Source organism: Egretta garzetta, unplaced genomic scaffold, assembly GCF_000687185.1.
Source record: "Egretta garzetta isolate BGI_Z169 unplaced genomic scaffold, ASM68718v1 scaffold143, whole genome shotgun sequence".
In the NCBI taxonomy this organism is placed as follows: Eukaryota; Metazoa; Chordata; class Aves; order Pelecaniformes; family Ardeidae; genus Egretta; species Egretta garzetta.
The window spans coordinates 2,729,237-2,750,875 of record NW_009259310.1 but is presented as its reverse complement, the minus strand read 5'-3'; the positions used below and the strand labels follow the sequence as shown (position 1 = coordinate 2,750,875).

The following is a 21,639-nucleotide window of genomic DNA, read 5'->3' as shown; positions in this document are numbered from 1 at the left end:
TTCACTCCAGCATATTCCAGGACCATCCCCAGCACTGGAACATAACCAGCCCTGGGAGTAAAGTTTTACAACTGCATGAATTGAGTACCACCTTCTTTATCTTCTCCCCCCAAAAACTCCTGCATATGTTTAGCAATTAGGTCGTGCCATCTCTACAGGCACCTTGGATGCAATGTCCCCCTTTTTTGGAGCCTAAGACAATTTACCAGCATCGATGCGGGCTGCTCCATACCAGTTGGCTTCAAGGCTGGGAACGTTGCCAGGCTCCTTTAGCTTATTAGTACAGAGGGAGCCTTGGTATACCTGGGTCTTTACTCCATGGCCTGCACCCATCTCTAGTTTGCTTACACCACTCAGCTTTCCAGGCTACTCTTCCAGACACTCATTTCAGCTCGAGACTAACAGCCCTGGCTGCACCCACGTGCTGGACAAACTTCCCCAGTGCACGCACACCCACGTACCCGCACACATGCACGAAGATTTGCCAAGCACACCTCAGCCCTGACCTTCTTCAGCCCCAGCTCTTCCATCCCCGAGTCCTCCCCAAGCACAGGTCACCAGGTTGGCCAAGGTGGGCTAGCAGCTGGGCGCCTTGATGCCCCGAGGAGCCGCGTGGCTCAGAACAAGGTGCAAAACCACCCAGGAAGCATCGCCGGTGACCTGGACGCCTGGGGCTGCGGGGGAGAAGCACTGCCGCGCTGTGCCACCTAAGCCCCTGGTGATTTGCAATCCACTCACTGTTGTAGCTGCTGCCGCTGCTAGTCTCTGCCGGTGCCGTGCCTTGTTGAATCGGCCCTTCCGAGGCGGCCCTCCCTGACAGTGAATGGGAGGAGAAAAAAAAAGAGGAGGGAAAGGGAGGGGAGGGGAAAGGAGGAGACATGGGAGGACGAAAGATGGTCAGAAAAGGGAGAGGGAAGAATCTTTAACTGAACTTTGACTGGCTGTCGCATCCTAAGAGCTCATCGGTCTGGAGGCACAGGGAGAACGGTCCCCATAGCCTTGCTGCACCTCTGTCCAAAACTTGGTACCTCCAGCCGTCCTGCCACGCTAGGGTCACACGTCGGAAGATAGGATCACCACACCCTGTTATGTCTTACTGCTTACAAGTAACAGGGGTCTTAGTCTCTTTGTCAAATCCATTTGGAAACCTCGGTTTAGAGCCCTGCCTTCTCTTGGTCAATGCATTTCTCTTCTGGCATCCGCTCTGCAGCCTACCCCCGCCACAACCTGTGCGTAGACACAGCCAGCCACACTTGGCAGAGGCTGGCGGGTGTCCCCATCACGCTGCGGTCCCACAGGCAGCATAAGGACCGACCGACCCCAAGGGCAGATCCCCATCCCAGTGTGGTGTGTCACATAACTGCTCATCATCCACCTGCAACCTCAAAAAGACCCGATACAGGAGAAGGGACTCTTTAGCCCAACTTATGCCAAGTGCATGCAAGAGTGTGTTCCTCACACCCTCCTGGTGACAACGGAAAGCCATGTCAGTGCACAGCAGGTGAACCTCTCATGTACCACAGGAGGAAAACTGCACAGCAAAACGACCTACCGTCCAGAGGAGATTTCTCTTCTGCGTTCTTGTCTTCTTCTGCCAGCATGACCTCCTCTGTAAAAGGAAAAACAGCAAGGTTCAATCTCAGATTTATCACATTCCCATTCTAAAACCAGCTGAGCTGGATGCAGCAGGCATCTGTCCCAGCTGCCATCAGCCTTACCCCATTGTATCACCCAGTGACACCAAGTCTGCGAAGGAAGGGATGGCTCGGACAGCCGTGTTCCTTACCCTATGCCCCTCCTGCACAGGGGGAGGAGGCCAGACAAGCCACTGGAAGACTGTAGCATGTCCTCTATGATTTCCCTCTTCACAATGAACCACCCACTCCAGTTTCTGTACCCAGCTATCTGGAGAGCAAGAACCTTCCTTCAGACCCAAAGCAAGACCACAGGGCTCCAACAAGCCAGAGGAGAGTCCTGAATGCCCAGCCACATTGGAGACATTGTTTGAGAAGTGAAAGATGCTCTACACCCATTGCTGCTCTTCTGTCACCATCAATACGACCAAGGCTCCAGCCCAGGGGAAGTGAATCTTTGTCTCATGGCACAGGGTAAGACAAACAGGGCTGGCTGCTGCACATCAGCTGTGCCACATCGCAGGGGACAGAACATCACCAAACAGCCACTGGATCAAATCTTTGCCCAAATAAAATCCACAGCAAAGCAGCCAGGGGGGAGTTCTGGCTAGCACCATTCAGGTTGTGCAATACATGAAAGACCACCACCGCTGGTTTTCCGTTGCTGTATAACTCCTCTCCGAAATACAAGTTTATACTTGCCTACAGCAAAAGAATTCAGAAAACACTGCAAAAAAAAACCCAATTCCCCCAAACTGACTAATTTTTATTTACATGAAAACCAACAAATTCCTGGAGGTTTCACCATGCAAAGGTCATCACTCAATCAATGTGCAGTACACATTGCCAATACTCGAAACCATACAGTTCCTGCAGTCTGAACCACAGATTTTAGCTTGCTGTTGTAAAATTATGCAAGGATTTTCTTCTAAAGCACAATGTAAAGCAAACAAGATATTGAGTTGGCAGCTGGCAAACTGCATACTTCCTTGTATTATTATAAATGACAAATTCTTTCACATGTTTGGCATAGATGCAATGTGGGATCTTACTAAATCATCTGACACTATGTTCCCACCAAATTTTGCTTTAAAGTCCATTTAAGCCAGCCTAGATGGAAGGCTAACTGAAAAAAAAAATAAAAAACAAGCCAAACCCAACCACCAAAACACAAGCCAAACATCAAAGTGTGTAGTTGAAAGCTGTCTGGAAGAATACTGGAGGGATCAGCACTACCACACAAGCCTTATATAGTCTCTTTATTAACCATCTGGGAGAGAGAGTGAATGATATGTTAATACGACAACAAACTGAGAAGGCTGAAAAATAATATTCAGGATGGACGAAGACTTGAAACCCAGGCAGAGGAGAATAAATTAAGAAAATGCAAACTAGTGCACCAGAGACATGGAAGACGGTAAGGAAAGCAAAGGTGCTCAGAGAGGGTTAAAAAACGTCAGATGGGCTAAAAACTTTAAAATGTATTAAATCCTTCCAAAACTGACAAGCCAATACAATTCAAGTGTTCTCCAAGGCTCCTTAAAACAGATCATAAAACTGAAATGGGCTTTTTTGATAGTTCAAGAGACATCTCCCTCAGACAGACATCTCGGAAACCAAAAGGTTCTTCAAAAGTCTTGTCTTGAGAAAAGCTGTACTGGTGTTTTGGGGCTAAAAATATGGAAGGAGTTAAGCAACAATTAATAATGAACATGACTGGCCTAGAAATGTAGAAGGGATGGTTTAGATACGGAGACCTCTTCCCAAAGGCAACTGGACAAAGGGCATGCAAATGTGAAACACAAAGCAAACCTGTGCTGGCTGGAGCATGAGCTCAAGATGCTAATAGAGTAGGCATCTTCCTGTAGATTTTTTCAAAGCCTACATTCCTCATGGAGTGTGATTTTAAAAGCTTTATGTAATATCTGAAGGTGATATACCCACATCACTGTGCAGGGCTATGCATAAAAATTAATCTAGCTCCTAGTACCAGTAGAGTCAATAGTGCCACGCAGATGTCCCTGCACTCTTTCAGATCCGAGGATTAGTTTGGTCAACAGTACTTTGGGGGTCTCCATTTTGTGCTCCTCTGGACAACACAGATGTGGGTTTTTTCCTATGCTACAGACCAGTAAATTGCAGTGAAAATTCAAACCCATTTGGAGTGGAGCGTACATTTAGGTCTTGCAACAAAGAGCAAGCACAGGAAAGCAAGCACATCTCAGAGGAGCTCTTCTGCCACTCCCAGAAAGAGAAGCTGACTTTTAGACAGCATTTAAGTCATTAAATAGACAATAGAAGCTGCTGCAGGGAGCGGACATGCTGCCATGCAGGTGGTGAGCAACAAAAGTAATGAGCTAGCAATGGTCAGGAGAGAGGCAGACATTCTTCAGGGGCTGTACTCAGGTAAGCGCAACACAAGACACCCATGGCTGCAGAAGGAAGAACTCAGCCAGACCCAGCACACTTACTGGTCAGCGCCCTGAGGGTTGTTGTTTTCAGTCAGGTCTTGTTAAGAAAGAAAAGTTAAAACACTCCAGGAAAGAAAGAGCTTATTTGCTTAACTGGGAGCCCAGTTCTGCACTTAATTCGTATCAGTGCAGGAAGAACATCATCGTACTGGTTCCTTTCAAAGATCTCCAACTGTGTGAAGGAAAAGAAATTCTTCTTTTCACCAGTTTCCGAGTGGCCTCTTGCTTTGCATGTTGCTGTAACAATTTGTCATGACTCTCCACTGTCTTTTGGGCAGGAGGGAAGGAACAATCCTGAGTCCCCAGATCGCCTCTGGGGACTGTGAACTGTATGAATACATTATCATCATGATTTGCAATGGTGTACTGATGCCATCTGATGTTCCAGTGTCACCCGTGTCCCCATGGCCGGACTGATGAGAGGTGCAGCCATAACGAGGCTTCAGAAACCAGAGTCATGAAATGCCAGTGCGACCTCGGGGGTGATGATTTGATATCAATGTGTCTTCATGTACAAAGCACGCACTCTTTCAAGACAATGCTGCAAACCAGCTGTGCCTTTGCCCCAAATGCAGAGCCCTGAGCGGGTGCCCAAACATATCTCTGTCCATAGACACACCTCACTAGGGCTCAGTTTTACTGTTCCCTTAAAATAACCAAAACCCAGGTTTCGCTTATGCAACTCACAGAATCACAGAATTGTTTAGGTTGGAAAATACCTTTAAGATCATCAAGTCCAACCATTGCCTCAAGCCTGACTCCCCGCCACCATTGCTCTCCTGTTCTCTCCCTTGATAGTCACTCCTGTCTGTCTTGTATCATCTGGGAATCCAAAGGACCACATCGACCCTAGTGAGGCTTTATGTGGTTTTTAAAGCCTGCTCAAAAGACAGCTCAACCAGCAAGTCATCATTGCTAGGATTTTTTTTTTTTAACCATACAGCATCCTAAGCAGAGGACCAGAAGTTGTGTTGCCTTTACTCATCACTCTAACACAGAGACTGGAAAAAAATAATTAGGAGGCCTGAAAAACCTCCAAACAACAGTGCCTCTGCATTAGAAGAAATACTCAACAAAAAGACAGTATCAGATCAGCAACTCCAAACGAAGGCACTGAGGCTTTGCCAGGATATCAGAGTGAGAGGTGTCTCAGTAGTAAGATTAATTGCTGGTCATTAAGTACTGACAACACATGGCACGTTACAGGGCTGGAAATAAAGGCAAACCTTCCACTGAGGAACTGGCAAGCGGAACAGTACAGGCAAAGCAGCAGAGAAAAGCGGTGCCCCTTCTCTTTGGCACGGGGAGATTGGGGGCTCAAAAGGAGAGGGGATTACCAGAAATAACTCACACTCAACAGGCAACAGAAGTTAGAGAAAAGGAAGAACAACTGAATTTAACTGCTGAAGCTTCAGACTTGTTAAATAGGAAAAAAGTGAATACAAATGCATCCCTTCAAAGCAGCTGTCACACTCTCACAGGGAACTCTAATTTGTCTTTCTGGCAATTATCCTCCCTCACCATCTCACACACGTTGCTGTCCTTTTTCATTGTTGTAGGTGTCTTTTCCCAGCTGTATCAGGGGACTTGTTGCTCTGTCTCTTCTACAGAAAGCTGGAACCTGAGGTTTGTAAAGCTTTGTCATGTCAAGGAATGTCATTCGAGTTACAGTGAGCTGGAAGAGAGAGGTTAAACTCATTCCCTGCTTACTCCAGGAGAGAAGAAACACTCAGAATCACTGCTGTGTAAGAGATGGACTTGGGAAAAATTAAAATGCAAAAGATGTGCAACTTGATCAGCTCTGAACTGAAAGACTTCCAGTCTCTGAGAAAAGTGTTTCCAAAACCAATGCATGTCCTTGTAAGATAAGAGAAAGAATATTTGTGGACTTTACTCTATGCAGGGAACTTGTGGTTTTCTGCTCTCCATTGGAAATGCAGCATGACAGCCCAGTTACTACAGTTTTGAGGAGCTGAATGGAGAAAGCAGCGGTGGCAAAATCATTTGCATGGATTACGTTGCTTGGCTTCACCACTTTTTAATTCCTCTGAGAGGCGCAACTTCAAATTGACTTGCTACCGCCTCTGCACAGAGCCCAAAGAGCACGTGAAATGAAGAGCAGGTCCTGCCCCAGCATGCAGGGGGTGGAACAGGACAGGGTTTGCTCGTCACCAGCAAAACTTTATTTGATATTGGTTGAATTGAAGAAGATGCATTTGGGGAAGAGAACTGTTGTCTCGTGCCTAGAGGAACAGCATTGCTTTTTACACATGCAACATCTAACTTCTAGTGGTGGGAAGGGTTGGTCCCTTTACTAAAAAACAGGCAGTTGACTTTATTCTTCAAGATGAAATTTAAGATCACAAGTCTGTTTCTAACTGATCCATACAGATCACTTCTAAATGATACAGTGAGTCAATGTTTATGAGCTTGACGTGGCACTTACCATATGAATTTTTGGTGTAAATTCTGTGAGATGCAAGAAATTATAGAATTTGATCATTGCTTCTGACCTGTAGCTCACACCAGTTTTATAAAACTGAAAATCTTACTGATTTGAAGACCCTTACAGATTTAGAAGTCATTTAAGGTGGTACAAACATTTCTTCTTGACATCCTCAAGAAGACTCTATTGAGTTACAGTTTTCCTTGCTTAGTCTTGGCCTTATGATATGGGAATTTTACATGAAATCACCTGTTATCTCATTTGAAAATATTTAAACACTCCTGACTACCCTATGTCTTCATTCTTCAACATGCACCTGAGACATAAGTAAAGCTAAAACCTTCATACCTGGCCTCAGTATAATCCTAAGTGGAGAAAGGCAATTTAAACTCTATGGAAATTGGTCAGACCGTGGGTTGATTTTTTTTTTCTTTTAAGTCACACACGTCTAAATTCAGCACTTCAGCACATTATCTGCATTATAATTTTCTCTTTCATCCCCCAGCCCTTCGTTAAGAAAGCATTTGTTAATCATTTCATCAATTAAGGCTTCCTGCATGAAGTATAACTCATACAAGTATTTGCACATTAAGGTTGTCACTGTTTAAAGCACCTTGGTATCAATCCCTCAAGCAGGTAGGATGCTGACTACATTAAACTATCCACGTTTAAAATACCCTGAGCTGTGTTTGCTTCAGTTTCAACCACAGCTGCACTTCTGGTGATTCACCAATATTGAGCTGGTACCAAAATCTTTCAGCTGTGCCAAGGTACCTCATTGAAAACGTCACAAGCACTTTTTATTAATATTTTCTTCCTTTTTAGATGCATATTTTACAACTAGAAAAAATTTAAAAGCACACCAGGAAAAAAAAGAAAAACGTAAAAGTCAGTTCCGCAAGAGCCAGGCTATTAAATAAGTTTCATTTTTACGACACAAATGTAAGATGAGTCATTAGACCAGGCCTGGAACACACTCGAGTCAGACAGCATTTAAGAGGTAGAAAACAGAATTGTTTTCTTCTGGAGGACTGAACAGTCTACAATTTCAGTGTAAGAAAGGGTTGATAGTAAACAACCCCCAGATTTTATCTGAACCACCTTTTTAATGCAAGATGTAGAGCAAGAGATAATATAACATCATCCAGATTACAGAGAAGGCTGTGAGAAACACTAAAGCCACTCAAGAGTGGTCAATAAATGATGAACATGATGTTAAATTAAAATTGCTGTTGACAAATGGGAGGTAGTATACAGATGAAGGAGTGATTTTAGTCACTCAAATACTTTACTCAGTCCTAAACCAGTTCCAGCCCTTGAGGTAAAAACTTGAGCACTACAGAGAACACGGAAATCTTCTTCCCAGCTCCAGCAACTACTCAGAATACGTAAAACATTACAGAGCAAACCAAATCTGATTAAGATGCCACTTTATGAATCACTGGAATGCAGCTTCCCACTCTTCCTTCCTTGCATCAAAAATAAATGAGAAAAAACGAAAAACAAAATGCTCAGAGAGGATATTATAAATATTAGAAGCCTGAAGAGCCTTCCATGGGAAGAGAGGGGATTGAGCAGATTGGTTCTGCATGCTTTCGAGCAGAAAAAGTAAGATGAAACAAGGTAGAGTGAGATCAGAGAAAGAAAAGTAATAAAAAGAAACATGAAGTGCACTCCTGAGCTCTTCTTCACAGTGAAGAAAGGCAACATTTATAATCAAGGCCAGGACATAGTGTTTGGTGGGCTGGGTTGGTTTTTAAAATCAAACCAACCATTAATATGTGGAACTCCTTGCTTCAAGATTCAACAAGGCCAAGGATTTAAAAACCAATTAAATACTTGCATGAACAATAACAAATTTCTCCAGAGTTACATTAGTGCAGAACACCAAGAACGTTTGCTCTCTTCTATGCAATCAGCTTATTCCATCTGGCTGCCTGGGGCTGGGGCAAGAGATCTCTGTGCAGGCTGGGCTGTCTGTGAGCGTCCTCGCTGGCTGCTGGCCTCCCCCCACCCAAGCAGTCTGCTTTGGCCACGATCCCACACATGGTCCTGGACAAAGAAGACCGCTTATCTAGTTTGGAAATTCATGATCATTTCATAGCTGAAATCCTGGCCTCCCAAACAGAAATGGGAAATCGCCATTGTCAGCACAGTCCCAGATTTCAGTGCCTGAATTCTAAACACTCGAGTCTCTGTTTTGGGTAGCCTTCACCCTACCATTTGTATTCAAAGATTTACTAACACTGCTAAGTCGATTTTAATTATTATTATTATTCAGCTGTACTAGGAAGCTTTTTTTATATTCCTATTGTGTCTTCAACAATGCCTTTAGAGAATATTTCTATTATTCCCTGATTCAGCTATTTCGCATACAATTTCTTGTTCTAGAAAACCTTCTGGATCTTGGATTATTAAAGAAAATAAAAAGACAGGCATTTTAACAGCGGTTTCACTCTCTGTACTGATGTGGCATTTATTCAGCACTGGCAAAACAGAAATAGAAGAGCCAGCCATTCCCACAGGGATGCAAAGTTGGAGCAAAGATTGGCTGCCTGTTTTATAACTTCTCCACCTCAGCCTTCAGACAAGTTCAGCTAATGCTCTCCGCATAGCTCGTCTGGGCAGAACGGTCACCCAAATGAAATGAAGCAACCCACATCCCTGCAAGGGAATTCTCATCCTTATTTTACTGATGGGGAGACCAGGATTTAGAGTCCGAGAAATCACAGGAGCCTTAAAAGCAAGATGGCACTAGAGCCAAGGGAGAACTACGGTGCACTCTGTTCCAGCTGCTGGATAAACCATTAATTAATTTGAATTTGAGGTAGCACAAAAGCTGTAAACAAGTGGGAAGACAAATTATAAATGGAAAGAAAAGTGAATGATTCTTTTTTCGAATCCTAAGAACCACAGAATGAATGTGGGTACCTAATAGAGGACAGTTGCTGTTGAACAGTCGCAGTGACTAAAAGTCTGTGGATACAACCAGCACCCAGCTGTTGCTCCGTATAGCGCTATGGGAAATAATGGGTGCAAGCCCCCATATAAACGGCTGCTACTTCTTCCTATTTCACATTTTAATGTTCCAGTCTTTTCCCTCTCTGGCAAAGTCGTCAAAACTCCTCCCTCCCTGCTGGGGAGGTACCGCAGCCACCCCCACACACTCCTGGAGACCTGCAGCTCCGGCAGAGCCCCGCACCCCTGGGCACACAGCCTGGCAGCACATGCAGAGGAGAGAGCAGAAGCAAAGCAGTGAGAGCCATGCAAAAACACGCTTCCAAATACCAGCACCCAGGTTGTGGACAAAAAACAGAAGCCATAAATCCAGAAAAAATACCCCCCGTACACAGAACAGCACCAGGATGCTCTGCCCCTGGTGTGTACGCGGGCTATGCACATGCAATGCTGCAACGAGATGTTGTGACCGCACAATTACTTGCTTGCACAAGTGCATTTGGCGCATCGGTATGGATTTCATGATTTCACAATTTCATTTACCAATGCCTCTAGCATCAGTATGGATTTCAAAACAAGGAATGATGGCAGGGCTTTTAGCATGGTGCCAGCCCATGGCTTAGGGACACCACAGAGTTCTGACACCAGTCTATCGGCTGACATCGCGGGTATCACTATATAACGTTGGACCTCAGTTTCCCCATTTGTAAAGGAAAAGGATAAAGTAGAGCTTTAGAGAGCTTTAGTAGAAAGCCACCTGAAAAATCTATTTAAGGAACCACCACTTCTTTTTCTCCCCATCATTATTTTAAAAAGCATTTTCACTTTACTCAGATGTCTCAGCTTCTTGGAAAAGCAAGCAAGGAAGCAAATTAGCCCCAGAAGCCTTCTTGATGCTACATGATTGAATTGCCCTGTTGTTATGTCAATATATATATATATCAGCTACCCTATAATGCAGAAAGGTTATTGGTAATCTTTACTGTCCAATAAAAAGGAAAGGAAAAGCATGCTATTTTTTGTTAAATTAGTGCGTTTGGGTCCTTGTTAAGTTGCTCACGACTTGCAATAAAGTGCAACATTCAGCTATAATCGTTATAAAGCAATGTTAATATGTGCTGGGGTGAGTTTCACAAAAGTGATCTCTGTAGCTCATAAAAATGACACTCCAATGTATTTTACCATCATAGCAAGAGGGGCTTATAAACCAGCTGTGGCAGAAAGTAAATAAAATATAAATGACTCACATAAGGGAACAGTTTCCCCACTGCGGAGGCTTTGGGCACTGTATCACTTTTTATATTATACTGGATTAAGACAATTGCTTTGATCTCAGCAATACAGAAAGTTGGCCTAGCCCCTTTATTTTTGCTTGACCAAACTGAGATCTTTTGCAACAACTTTAGTATGGCTGCTCAGAAATCAGCCCAGCAAAAATACCAGGCGCCAGCTGGGCCCTCTCCAGCCTTGGGTTACCTCGATGGCCAGAAAGCCCGAGGACCAATTCTGGGGCCCTTGTCCTCTGTCATCACCAGACTCAACACATTGAACCAAGATCAGGAGATCTCTTGCCTTACCTGCTTTGAAGATCCACTCCAAGTATCCATTTAGTTCCCGTTCAATTTGCTGCTGCCTACGGAGTTTCAGGAAAGCCCGACGATTTTCTACCCTCTCTCGCTCCTTGGCAAATTCACTACAGAGAGAGAAGAATGGGAAAGCACATGTCACAAGTGGTCAAGGAAAACACGCAGCCCTTCTTCCATCCTTCAGATTGCATTCATGAAGCCTGGGAGGGTGATGACAGCAGCAGCGAGTGGAAACCACAGCACGCTACTTGTTGTTGTTTTCCAACGAAATGCTACTTTGATTGTAGCTCAGCTGTTTCTCTGCCTCTCTCATCCTGAAATAGGATGGCAAACTGCCACGTGCACACACGTCTGTTCTGGGGCCATGCCGTATCCATTATAACAAGATCCTGATGCACAACTGCATACACCAGTCCTGTCGGTCTGTACAAATTCTTACCCCCAGCACTAAAACCTGTCCTCTATCCCTCCACACCACCCGCCTCCAGCAGAATTTCCTCTAAAAGCACAAGATTATGTCACAGTGACACCAGAAGTCTCTCTGTCTTGGGAGAGATCTGCTCTTCCCTGTTAGCCTTTCCCTGAACTGCCCCATGTTTAAGCTGACTTTGACAAACCCAAGTCAAACCAGGCCTACAAGTGAGGATGGGTACTCGGGGGGTAAGGTGAAACAGCCCAGATGCTTCCTCTGAGTTGAGGGTGACAATGATCCTGCTATTTGCTAAAATCATATGGCAAGCAAGTATCTTGACATCAAATCATTAGATCAGGACTGTACAGGAGAGTCAGAAAGTAAGGTTCACCCAAGCATTGCAAAAATCTTAGAATCATAGAATGTTTTGAGTTGGAAGGGACCCCTAGAGGTCATCTAGTCCAAACCCCCTGCAGTGAGCAGGGACACTGCTAACCAGATCAGGTTGCTCAGAGCCCCATCCAATCTGGTCTTGAAAAAAAGCCTTTCATCCAATCTTGTTCAAGTCCATCCTACTGCCTGGTTTGAAATGACACAGAGGCAAAAGTGCAGCCACCACCCCAAGACACCCTCACTGGGGCTTTCCCCAAGCTAATTCCTACCACCTCAGGGAAGCTTATAAAGCCCCACCTGAATACGCATGCCCATCCACCATTTAGGGAGCTCTGCAAACTCTCGCTTTGAGCACGCGCTGGAGCAGCTCCCACAATAGCCTGATCTATGTGCTTAAATGAGGGACCAGGCTTTTGTCCCTCTGTATACCAGTGGCTTGCTCACTCGACATCTTGAAATCTTAACTTTGCTGTATCCTTGTGAATCTAAAGCAGTTAACTGAAGATTGTTGCAAACCTTTAAGTTAACCACTGCTCTTGACTAAAATCCCAACCACCCATTCGTTACCCACCCAAGCGCTTCAGAAGCCAGAAAGAAGCAGGAGATGGGAGGTAGGAGGAAGAACGGGGGAAAAGGAGCTGGAAGTGCCAGAGGCAGTTTTAGATTCACAATCTACACTTTACCTTCAGAGCTAACCCTTTTGTTTCATTTGGCAGGACTGTCCAACTCATGGAGAAGGGACTGTGGGGAGACCTTGGCTCAGCACTGCCACGCACACCAGTACCAGCCTCTGATGTGAGAGCTGCCATCAGCTGAGCCCTTATCTTGATTTTGGCAGCACATCCCGGTCTCCTGACTCCCCTCTCCTGTCCCTCACCTGACAGCACAGCCCATGACCCCATCCTTGAAATGGAGGAAGCTGAAACACCACTCTGAACCAACAGCTCCTCCTTGGCATTCAGCACGGGTCTTCTGGGTGATTTGGGATCCTGCACAATTTTCTCCCTCTTCCTTTTTAATGTTCTCATTTCTGGTTCAGTGCCCGCTGGTCAGAGCCGCAGACCTCCTCTCAGTTTTGATTTCTCTCTGAAGGGGGAGGAATGAGATCAGACAGCACGAGGTGGCAACATGCATTCATAAACTGCCAGACGTGGTGGAGCTATGCTTCACGCATTACAGGCTCATGTCACCGCAGCCTTCCCCAAGCCGGGCTGCGCCGGGTGGAGGAGGCAACACCCAGCAGGGAGTTTCATAAAGGACCGCAGCGGGCAAGGAGGACGGCAGGCGAGCCATGGCACCGCTCCCTCGCCCCTCAGCAGAAGGCATGGGAGAGCTTTCCTTGCAAAGCTTTTCATCCCCTGCCAGCTCCTATCTGGCCTAAGGAAAGTAAAAGCCACCCAGGACTTGTCCCTGTAATCTCAACTTTAAACACGTAAGAAAATGAGGGCAAAACTGTGCTAAGTTGCAAACCTTCAGCAGTTTCCATATAGCCTTGCACACTTTTTGCAAGACACCAGTGAGGAACATTGCTGAGGTTAAAGCCACCTGCACCCTCCTGCTCCCCAGCAGGTTTGGCACTGCCATAGAAGCTGGGGAGGTAACTCCCAGGAGAAGACAGTGCCTTGGCCTCTGCTCATTTTCTGTCTTCGGAGTGCTACAGAGCTGTGGTTGAAGACTGGCGGGTTTTCATGTACGCTCCTTCCAGGTGAAGGAATGCATCATTTGCTCTTTCTCCTATCTCCAGGAGACAGGAGAGGTTTGATGAAGCTGGAGCTTGTCAAAAGACTGTGCTTTTCTTTAGGAAATGTATTAATAAAATCATGTGCATGTGTCTCTTTCACTACATTCATCATCATTCAGGAACTGAAATATTCCCCATTTGCAGCAACTGGAAAACTCCCAGAAATTCTGTTTGAGAGATTTTCAACAGCATTTCAGAGTATATTCAAAGAAAAAAGGAAAAAATTTTATCAAAATGCCATATTTCATCTAAAAATATTTCAGCTGAAGTTTTCCTGCCAGTTCTAAATGAAAACACAAAGTCCCATGGGAAGGTTTGGTAGCAGTGAGTTTCCTCTCTTATTCAGCATAATCACTATTCATGCCACTGACTTGCAAAAAATCTCCCAAGTCACCAGAAAGGAAACCTGAGCAGGTTGCTGCCTCTTGCCCAGCTTTACCTCCAGGACTTCCTTCATAGCTGGTCCTCCACAGTTTGGCCAGTTCTGAAATGAGGAATATTGAGCGATGTTTATCCATTCTCATCCTTGGCTTTCATTAACCACCATGTGCCCCCAAATCCCCCCAAAACATTCATCTTTCAGTCTGGGGAGGCATTAAGAGGAGTGATGCCAAAAGGTCGGTACTCCTACAGGCAGCACAGCAACAGGAGATGTTGCTTTGGAGGAAGCCGAGCTCTGCCCAGTAGATGACTACGGTGCATTTTAGTTACAACATGACAGTTGTGAATAACTGGTTCTATAGAGACAGCAGGAACAAACAGAATTCAAAGGAAGAGCATTCATCATGGAAACCACATGCCATTCCAGTCAAGCTCAATGTTGTCACATTTTTCTTCTCAAGAGTGGTTGGTGCTTAAAGTCACCAGGAAAATGGATGATTGTTGCTTAATCACCTTGGTGGGTGGAAGAGTAAAATAAATCTCAGCGTAAATATGCACTGTGATAACCACTTCAGGGAAATTCAAGAGCCCCAACCCAGCCACAAAAGAGACAAGGTCAACTCATGAGTAACCACCAGGGTCAGTAAAAGATTATAAACCAATGGAATTCTTACAAGCACTATATCCATGCTGGACTTAAATTAAAAACACTGTCACAACAACCAAAAGGGGGGGGGAGGCATGGGGGGAGAAAAACAAACCACGGTCTTCATCCCCTGAGCCTCTGATTAACTTTCCTCCATGACAGCAGAGAGCTGAGATGGAGCATCATGTAAGGAGCCTCCTGGTCTTGGGTTTCATGGCACACTCCCAGGGCCAGCGACAGCAGGCCTGCTGCAAGACTGATCACACCACTAAACCTCTGCAATTCAGGTTTTCCACTTAGAAAGCAGACAGAAATGCTTCCCACTCACAGAGAGATGATACGGCATCACTGTCATTGCCACCCCTAATAGTGCTCGTGATAACAACATACGTAATTAGCTCCTCATTCAGAACAATACCACTGAGCTACACATGAGCGCATGGAACCTCAGATCTTGAAATTTGTCTACTGAATCTAAAGCACTGTTCAGAGTGAGCAGAAAAAAGCACAGAACTCAGGAGGGCTCCACCAAGGACTCCCAGAAAGCAGCTGTCAAGGACTTTGGGAATTTTGAGTCTAAAACAAAACAAAAAGCAACCACCGGTTTTAGGATTGATTTCATCTCCAGTCAAAGTACATCAAAGGAATGAGCAAAGTTGAGCCTGGATGGCACATGACATTTGGGGACAGAGTCCTGCCTGGAGAAATGCAACCCTCAAAAGTGGAGAGGAGCCAGATAATTCAAGTGGGTGATCTGCTGGTGAAGGAACCAGCCAGGACTGCAGATGTTTGACTAAGTTACTCACAAGCTAAAATGAATTCTCCAGGTGAAGAAACAAAATTGGCCAAGCCAGGAACCCTAATTTGTAAGCTTTGTTTCTTGAACATGGAGCAGTGCCCAAGAACAGACTTGATCCTTGTCAGCAGCCTGTGAAGCAGCCCACGTCACTCGAGAGCAGCAAGGGACAGGCTGGAGGTAGAAGATGGAAAACAGAAACTCCTCTGACAGCCTGACATGCAAGCCAGAGGAGCATCGCTGTGGGAAACACATGCCAGAAGAGTGGCAGCAGCACAAAACCATGCATGTTGTGCTACTCGGGGCTGCCTGGTTGAGGAGAGGTGAAGTGTTAAAGATTCCTCTTGGTTTCTGTCCACCCTTTTTACAACCAGCAAGGAAGGAACCTCAGAAGAAACTTGGTGCCAATTACCCACCTAACTTTCAGTAAGCCTTTAAGGAAGAGCAATGCTGGGTAGGAATTTCCATAAGAGGCTGCAAAGAGATCGCAGAGATAAGCACATGCACTTGCATGACCCCAGACATGAACATGCTGGATGATAAAAGAGGTAAAATTAATGTAATACTACCTATATTTTTCAGTAAAACCAAGTGTCTTGTGCTCTTGGCCAGCTGCAACCCCTTGCTCAGCGGCTGTGCATCACTTCAGAGATGCTCCGGAGTGCCTTAGGGTAACCTCCCAGCACAGGGACTGCATACACCCCCAAGCCTCCCTGCACCCTGAGAGCATCCACATGCAAGCAGAAACACCTAATTGCAATTTAAAGGTGGAAGTCCATTTCTTACCATTTATTTTGGTTAATCAACTGTGAGAAGGAAATACAGAAAGAGCTTTCTGTTATTTTTTCCTTTCCCTCTCTTCCTGATGCTGGTTTGTCACCTTGTTCTAATCCAACCAAATCCTGGCGGCTTGTGTGAAGCCAGTTATAAAAACCTGGTAGGCAGATTGCTGCCGAGCCAGCTCTCTTTCTGCTCCTGCCATTCTGCAGGTCCTGCAATACTTGTGTGATTGAGTTTGCTGCCTCATAGGCCCAGTCCTGCAAAGCCCCTTGCGGCTTGCTTCACCAGGGTCTGATCCAGTTAATATTCCTAACATTTCATTCACTAACCGCTTCAGCATCCGGTGTTCATAGAAAAGTAGGTTCTTGCTCCAGGGAAAGAATTTGTTCTGCAGGTTCATATCTCTGTCTTTTGTCTTCCTGGAGAACAGGAAATCCTTTATAAGGGGAAGCCTCTGCTGGATGCATCAAAAAAAGCCCAACACCTTTATGACTGGAACTGTTTATACAACTGAGGACACAACCCCCTGGCTGTGCTAAACATTTATTTTACCTTCTGCAAACCCGTTCTTTGAGAGACAGGGGCAGCAAGGGAGCCCTAGCAGAAAGAAAGAGAGTGTCCATGGAGAGTGAGCAGGAGTGAGATGGACAGCGGGGAGTGGAAAGGGAGAAAAGTAGATGCTCGGTGTCCTGGATGCAGAGGCAGGGGGAGCCTGGGGACCTGCTGAGCATCCTCACCCCTCCCTGTGCCTTAGGGCAGCACTGGGGCGGGCAGGACACCAGATAGGAAAGGGGGGATCTGAAGCGCAACAGCAAAGCTCGGGATCTGAGCAGGAACAGCCGACACCACCTTCCCTTGATGCCTGAAGCATTTTGCTTCAGCAGGGTGCACTGTCACCAGGGAACCATCATCAACAGCAGCACCAGTGACTCTTTGAGCTCTCTTAGAGATTAAAGGACCCGATTCTTTGAGCTCTCTTAATGATTAAAGGGCCCACCTCAGCCCACAACATGGCTCCCAGAGCCTGGAGGGGGCTGCCCAGGAGGCAGAAGCCAGAGAACAGCAGTCCTGCAGGGATGATGCCCTGCAGGCCAGCCACCTCAAAGGCACCAACCTTTGGTGTTTCTTACAAAAGCTCCTCTAGGAGAGGAGGAAAGGCAGCCCCAGCAAGGGCTGAGTTATTCACAGCAGCACACAGGAGGCAAGGGCCAAGGCGAAGGGACTGGGGAGCAGAGAGAGCATCATTCCCCGCAGTCCACTAACCTGGGTGGATGCTGGTGAGTTAGAAATAGAGGTGGAGGGTGGAATCAAATTTGACTTAGGAAAGGAAAATATTAAATAAATCCAGGAGCAAATATAGACAAGCAGCAAAATTTACAGCTGCCTGGACATGAGGCATCCTGGCCCATAGCTGGGAAGATGCAAACACTCAGCTGTGTCCACAGCCGCACCTCGCACCCAGAAGGGCTGCAAACAGCACAAGGAGATCAGCAAGGACATAGGTTTCTTTAGCACAGCATCAGATATCTTTCCCACCGTAAGCCCCAGGAAGTCTTCAGGATGAGACAAGGCATGGTTATTCTCATTCACAGGCAAAATCCTCAAGTGGAGAGAAACCTGCTGGCAAAACTAAAAATAATTTGATGCCTCTGACTTCCTGATTTGAAAACGTTAATAGAAATGCATGTAAAGTATTGTTAAATCATGGCTTTTAAATACCTCTAAAACTCATAGGAACATTGAACATGGGCAAAGCATATTGATTAGAAAGCCCATCTGGAACAAAAAGAAAAAGCATGGAAATGCACCCCCTTTGGGCAAGAAGAAAATCTGAGGGAGGTGAAAGCAAGCACATCCCAGGGGCACAGAGAGATCACACTGGAAAGTGCTGGAATGAGATGAAACCAAGCAACTGAGTCACCTGGAAAACCATCAGTAAGAATTTCTTTGTGCTGGTGACATTTGGTACCTCTAAGATATTGTTTTCATGCCCATAAACGTGATTTTCTGAGAAGTCAGAGTCTTGAACCTTGTTATTAAACAAGGAAAGCCCAGAGGAGGACTGAGATTTCTTAGTGCTGAAGACAACAAAGCTCTGTGGCTCATCATCCACTCCAGGCTGTCCCATCAGCTGCACAAAATCCTGAAGACATGCAGTGTTATGTGTTTCTATCCCACCTGGAGCTACAGCTGGCCAAGATCTCACTGGGTATGGCCTGAAGGGGCATGCCCATCTCTCCCAGACCCAGCTGGCTGAGCTGTTTAACTCATCCTAATATCCACAGCTTAGGAGTAAGGACTGGCTCAATCAATCCTGCACAGATAGAGCTGCTTCTGCTTCCTCCTCATTGCTCTAAAGAGGGGGAAAAAATAGCTCTCCTCAACCAGCTGATAAAGGATGAAAGTACTACAGAGAGATTGATCTCTCAGCACTGAGCCAGGCTTCACCGTCACTTTTATCACTGAGCATAGCAGGAAGACGCTTCAAATGCAAGCCAGATATGGGATACATCTTGTAATTCTAGCAAGAGAAGAGGAACAGCACAGAGGTGAAGCCTTCAATGCATCCTCCTTCCTTTTGTCTTTACATTCAGCTTGTGCTGGTTTCACTTTGATTCCACCTAATCACATTTGAAACGCTGCGAGTGCCACAGCTGGGCAAACCTGGCTCGAAAGAGGCAACAACAAAGAGAGAAAAAAGAATTTAAAAGCACCATTTATCTCAGAGTATCAGACTACTGCAATTACTGGATGAACCTCTGGCTCTGTTCATCAAGTCTCAGCCCCACAGTCAAAACAGAGGCCCCAGGAAATTCAAATTTAGGTCTCCTATGTATCATTCCTACATTGCAGGCTTTAATTTCCATTGCGGTTTAACAGAATAAAGGTAGTCCATCTCTCCTATACTAACCAAAAGCACAACAGGAGCAAAGGATCCACATTCGATAGGACATTTAGCTTGCTGAGACGAAGCTCACGTGGAAAGTCATTGCTCCCTAATCCCTTCTGCAAGAAACACACATGCTTCTCCCACATTTCTTGTTTGTAGTGATGGCTTTGTTAAAAAGGGTGATGAGCAAGGAAAAAAAAAATTTTCCACCTGTCTTTCCCCTCCTTTTCAAGCACAGGCTGGGGAAAGACTAAAAGCAATGAGAAAGCAAGCAGAATCTCTCATATCTTTTCGTGATGCAGCTCTTCTGCTGCAAATAATTAACACCAGCCAAAGTCAGATCACAGCAGGTAACAGTGAACTTGGAACAAATTTGCCGGGAAAATGAATGATTGTCTCTGTAATGAGGGAGAAGGAGGACAGAAGAACGCTTGCCATTATGACAAATTAATCAGTCTGATTCTTCTCCAGCCTCTGCACGTCTTGCAGGCTTAAGTTTTATGATCTCAATCTGGCAAAAAAATCCTCAGGATGGGAAAACATGTCATGAAACTCAGCAGAGCAAGTCGCTGAGACAGCCGGTTCAACGAGGTCTGGATGGGGCTGTGCTTCCTCCCGGGGAGCTGCTCCAACAGCACAAAAGCCTCAGCAACCCGAGGTACAAGAGCTCACAGCAGGGAGAGTTAATGGGACCATGCCCAGAGAGCATCACCCCATGCTGCAGGCTGCTCAAAACAGGGTGCAGCAGGGAAGAATTGAAGCGCCATTTACCCTGACCCTTATTCGCCTGCAAGGGGCCAGCATAGTCTGTAGCTGGATCCCTTGCCAGGCTCCCGCTGTCCCAGGGATGCTACATCTGTTCAAAATGTCTCCCTGCAGTTCTTCCACCAGGTGCTCTCATCCAACGAGAGGCAGGTGTTGCACATCTCAGGACAGAGTGGGTCTGGACCATGTTATAGAATCATATAGGTTCAAAAAGCCCTTTAAGCTCATCAAGCCCAACCGTTCCCCTAACCCTGCCATCCCACCACTAAACCCTGGCCCTAAGCACCTCGTCTGCCCGGCTTTTAAATCCCCCCAGGGATGAGGACTTGACCCCTTCCCTGGGCAGCCCCTTCCAGTGCTTGGCAACCCTTTCATTGAAAAAAATTTTCCTAATGTCTAAATTATGGTAAATACTAAAGCAGTGAAGATGCAAACTGGCTGCTGCAGTGCCTCTCCACACTCGATTAATGCAGCCAGATGAGTAAACCTTAGGAAAAATCATTACACTTTACTGGCTGGTCTGGGAACACCTCAGGCTTCACCATAAATATTTGAGGACATGACAAGCAGCATTTTTAACACTTGAGAGACACAGACTCTGAGTATCCCAATGCATCGTTCACAGCACATTGCCCTCTCTGGCCAGCACTCCAGCTGTCTTGCCAACCTCATCGCTCCCCACCACTGCATGAAACAGTGCCAAAAAGCACTTAGCCTTGAAATAAGTTAAATCATCTTCCTCACAGCATCCCATGATAACGTTTATCCTCTTTGCATTGTGTAATCCAAAACATCAAAACAGTCACAAACGCATTGTACAGAATCATCCAGCTCATTACCAGGCAAAATTAATACTCAACTCAACATCCAAGCAGTAAAAAACTCCATAATTCCACCAGCCCACAGAAGAAAGCTGCTAGCTGGGCTGCGAGGAGGCTGAGGGTTGGGAGGGGAACAGCAGCCAATGAGAAAAACAGCATCAGAAAACACAGCTAAGGGAGGGGACACCAGGAAGCTAAGGCGTACGTGGAAATGGGTACCCATCTCTTGGTGGCAACAGCTGCCAGAGCAGAATGGCAAAGGGCTGCAGCCTGCTGGCAAGAAAACACTACAAAAGCAGAAGAAGAATGAGCATTGGGCAGGACTTCTCAATTCAGCATGGGGTATTTTTTTGCCTCCTCACTGTAAACTGCAGAACCATGTGCAGAGTTCAATAAAAAAAATTATCAGGATCATCATTGAGCATTTTCTGGCCAGAACTGAAGTCAAATCCCATGACATCCCAAGCAGCAAACAGTCCCATGTTCAGGGAAAACCAAAAGGCATCTGGGATTGACCCTTCTCAGCATGAGTTGGAGCCAGAACATTCCTATGGTACCACCAGAAGCAGCCAACCTTTTTCTATGGAAAGGCTGTATTCCCTGTGATGGATGCCTTTATCGCTACCTAAGACACAAAGCATTTACAAATACCCTGATAAGTAGGAATAACCATCCACCAGAGTCAACACAAAAAGGTGTTTCAAGAGAAATGTATTATGGATACAAATTCCTAAACATTTTCACTACTACTATTGTTCTGCTCTACATTGGAAACCTTGCAAAATGCTACCCCAGTTTCTGGGAACCAAGGTGCCCCAGCTTTCTGGAACAAGGTTAGCATGGCTAGAATGGCTTCTCATGGTTAAAACAGAGAGATAAAGTCAAGGGCAGCTCTCTAGCATGAACAAAACCAGGTTCA

General features: G+C 45.7%; 1 protein-coding gene across 1 annotated transcript in view; it reads right to left on the bottom strand.

The window, feature by feature from the left end:
• The window catches only part of CACNA1B (calcium voltage-gated channel subunit alpha1 B), a 304,713-nt gene that overhangs the window by 142,720 nt on the left and 140,354 nt on the right, over positions 1-21,639 (bottom strand). The window contains exons 9-11 of the mRNA XM_035891880.1: positions 11,087-11,202; positions 1,553-1,609; positions 739-813 (exon numbers count right to left, since the gene is read on the bottom strand). Coding sequence (XP_035747773.1) covers positions 739-813; positions 1,553-1,609; positions 11,087-11,202 — 248 coding nt within the window. The remainder of the gene's footprint in view (positions 1-738; positions 814-1,552; positions 1,610-11,086; positions 11,203-21,639) is intronic.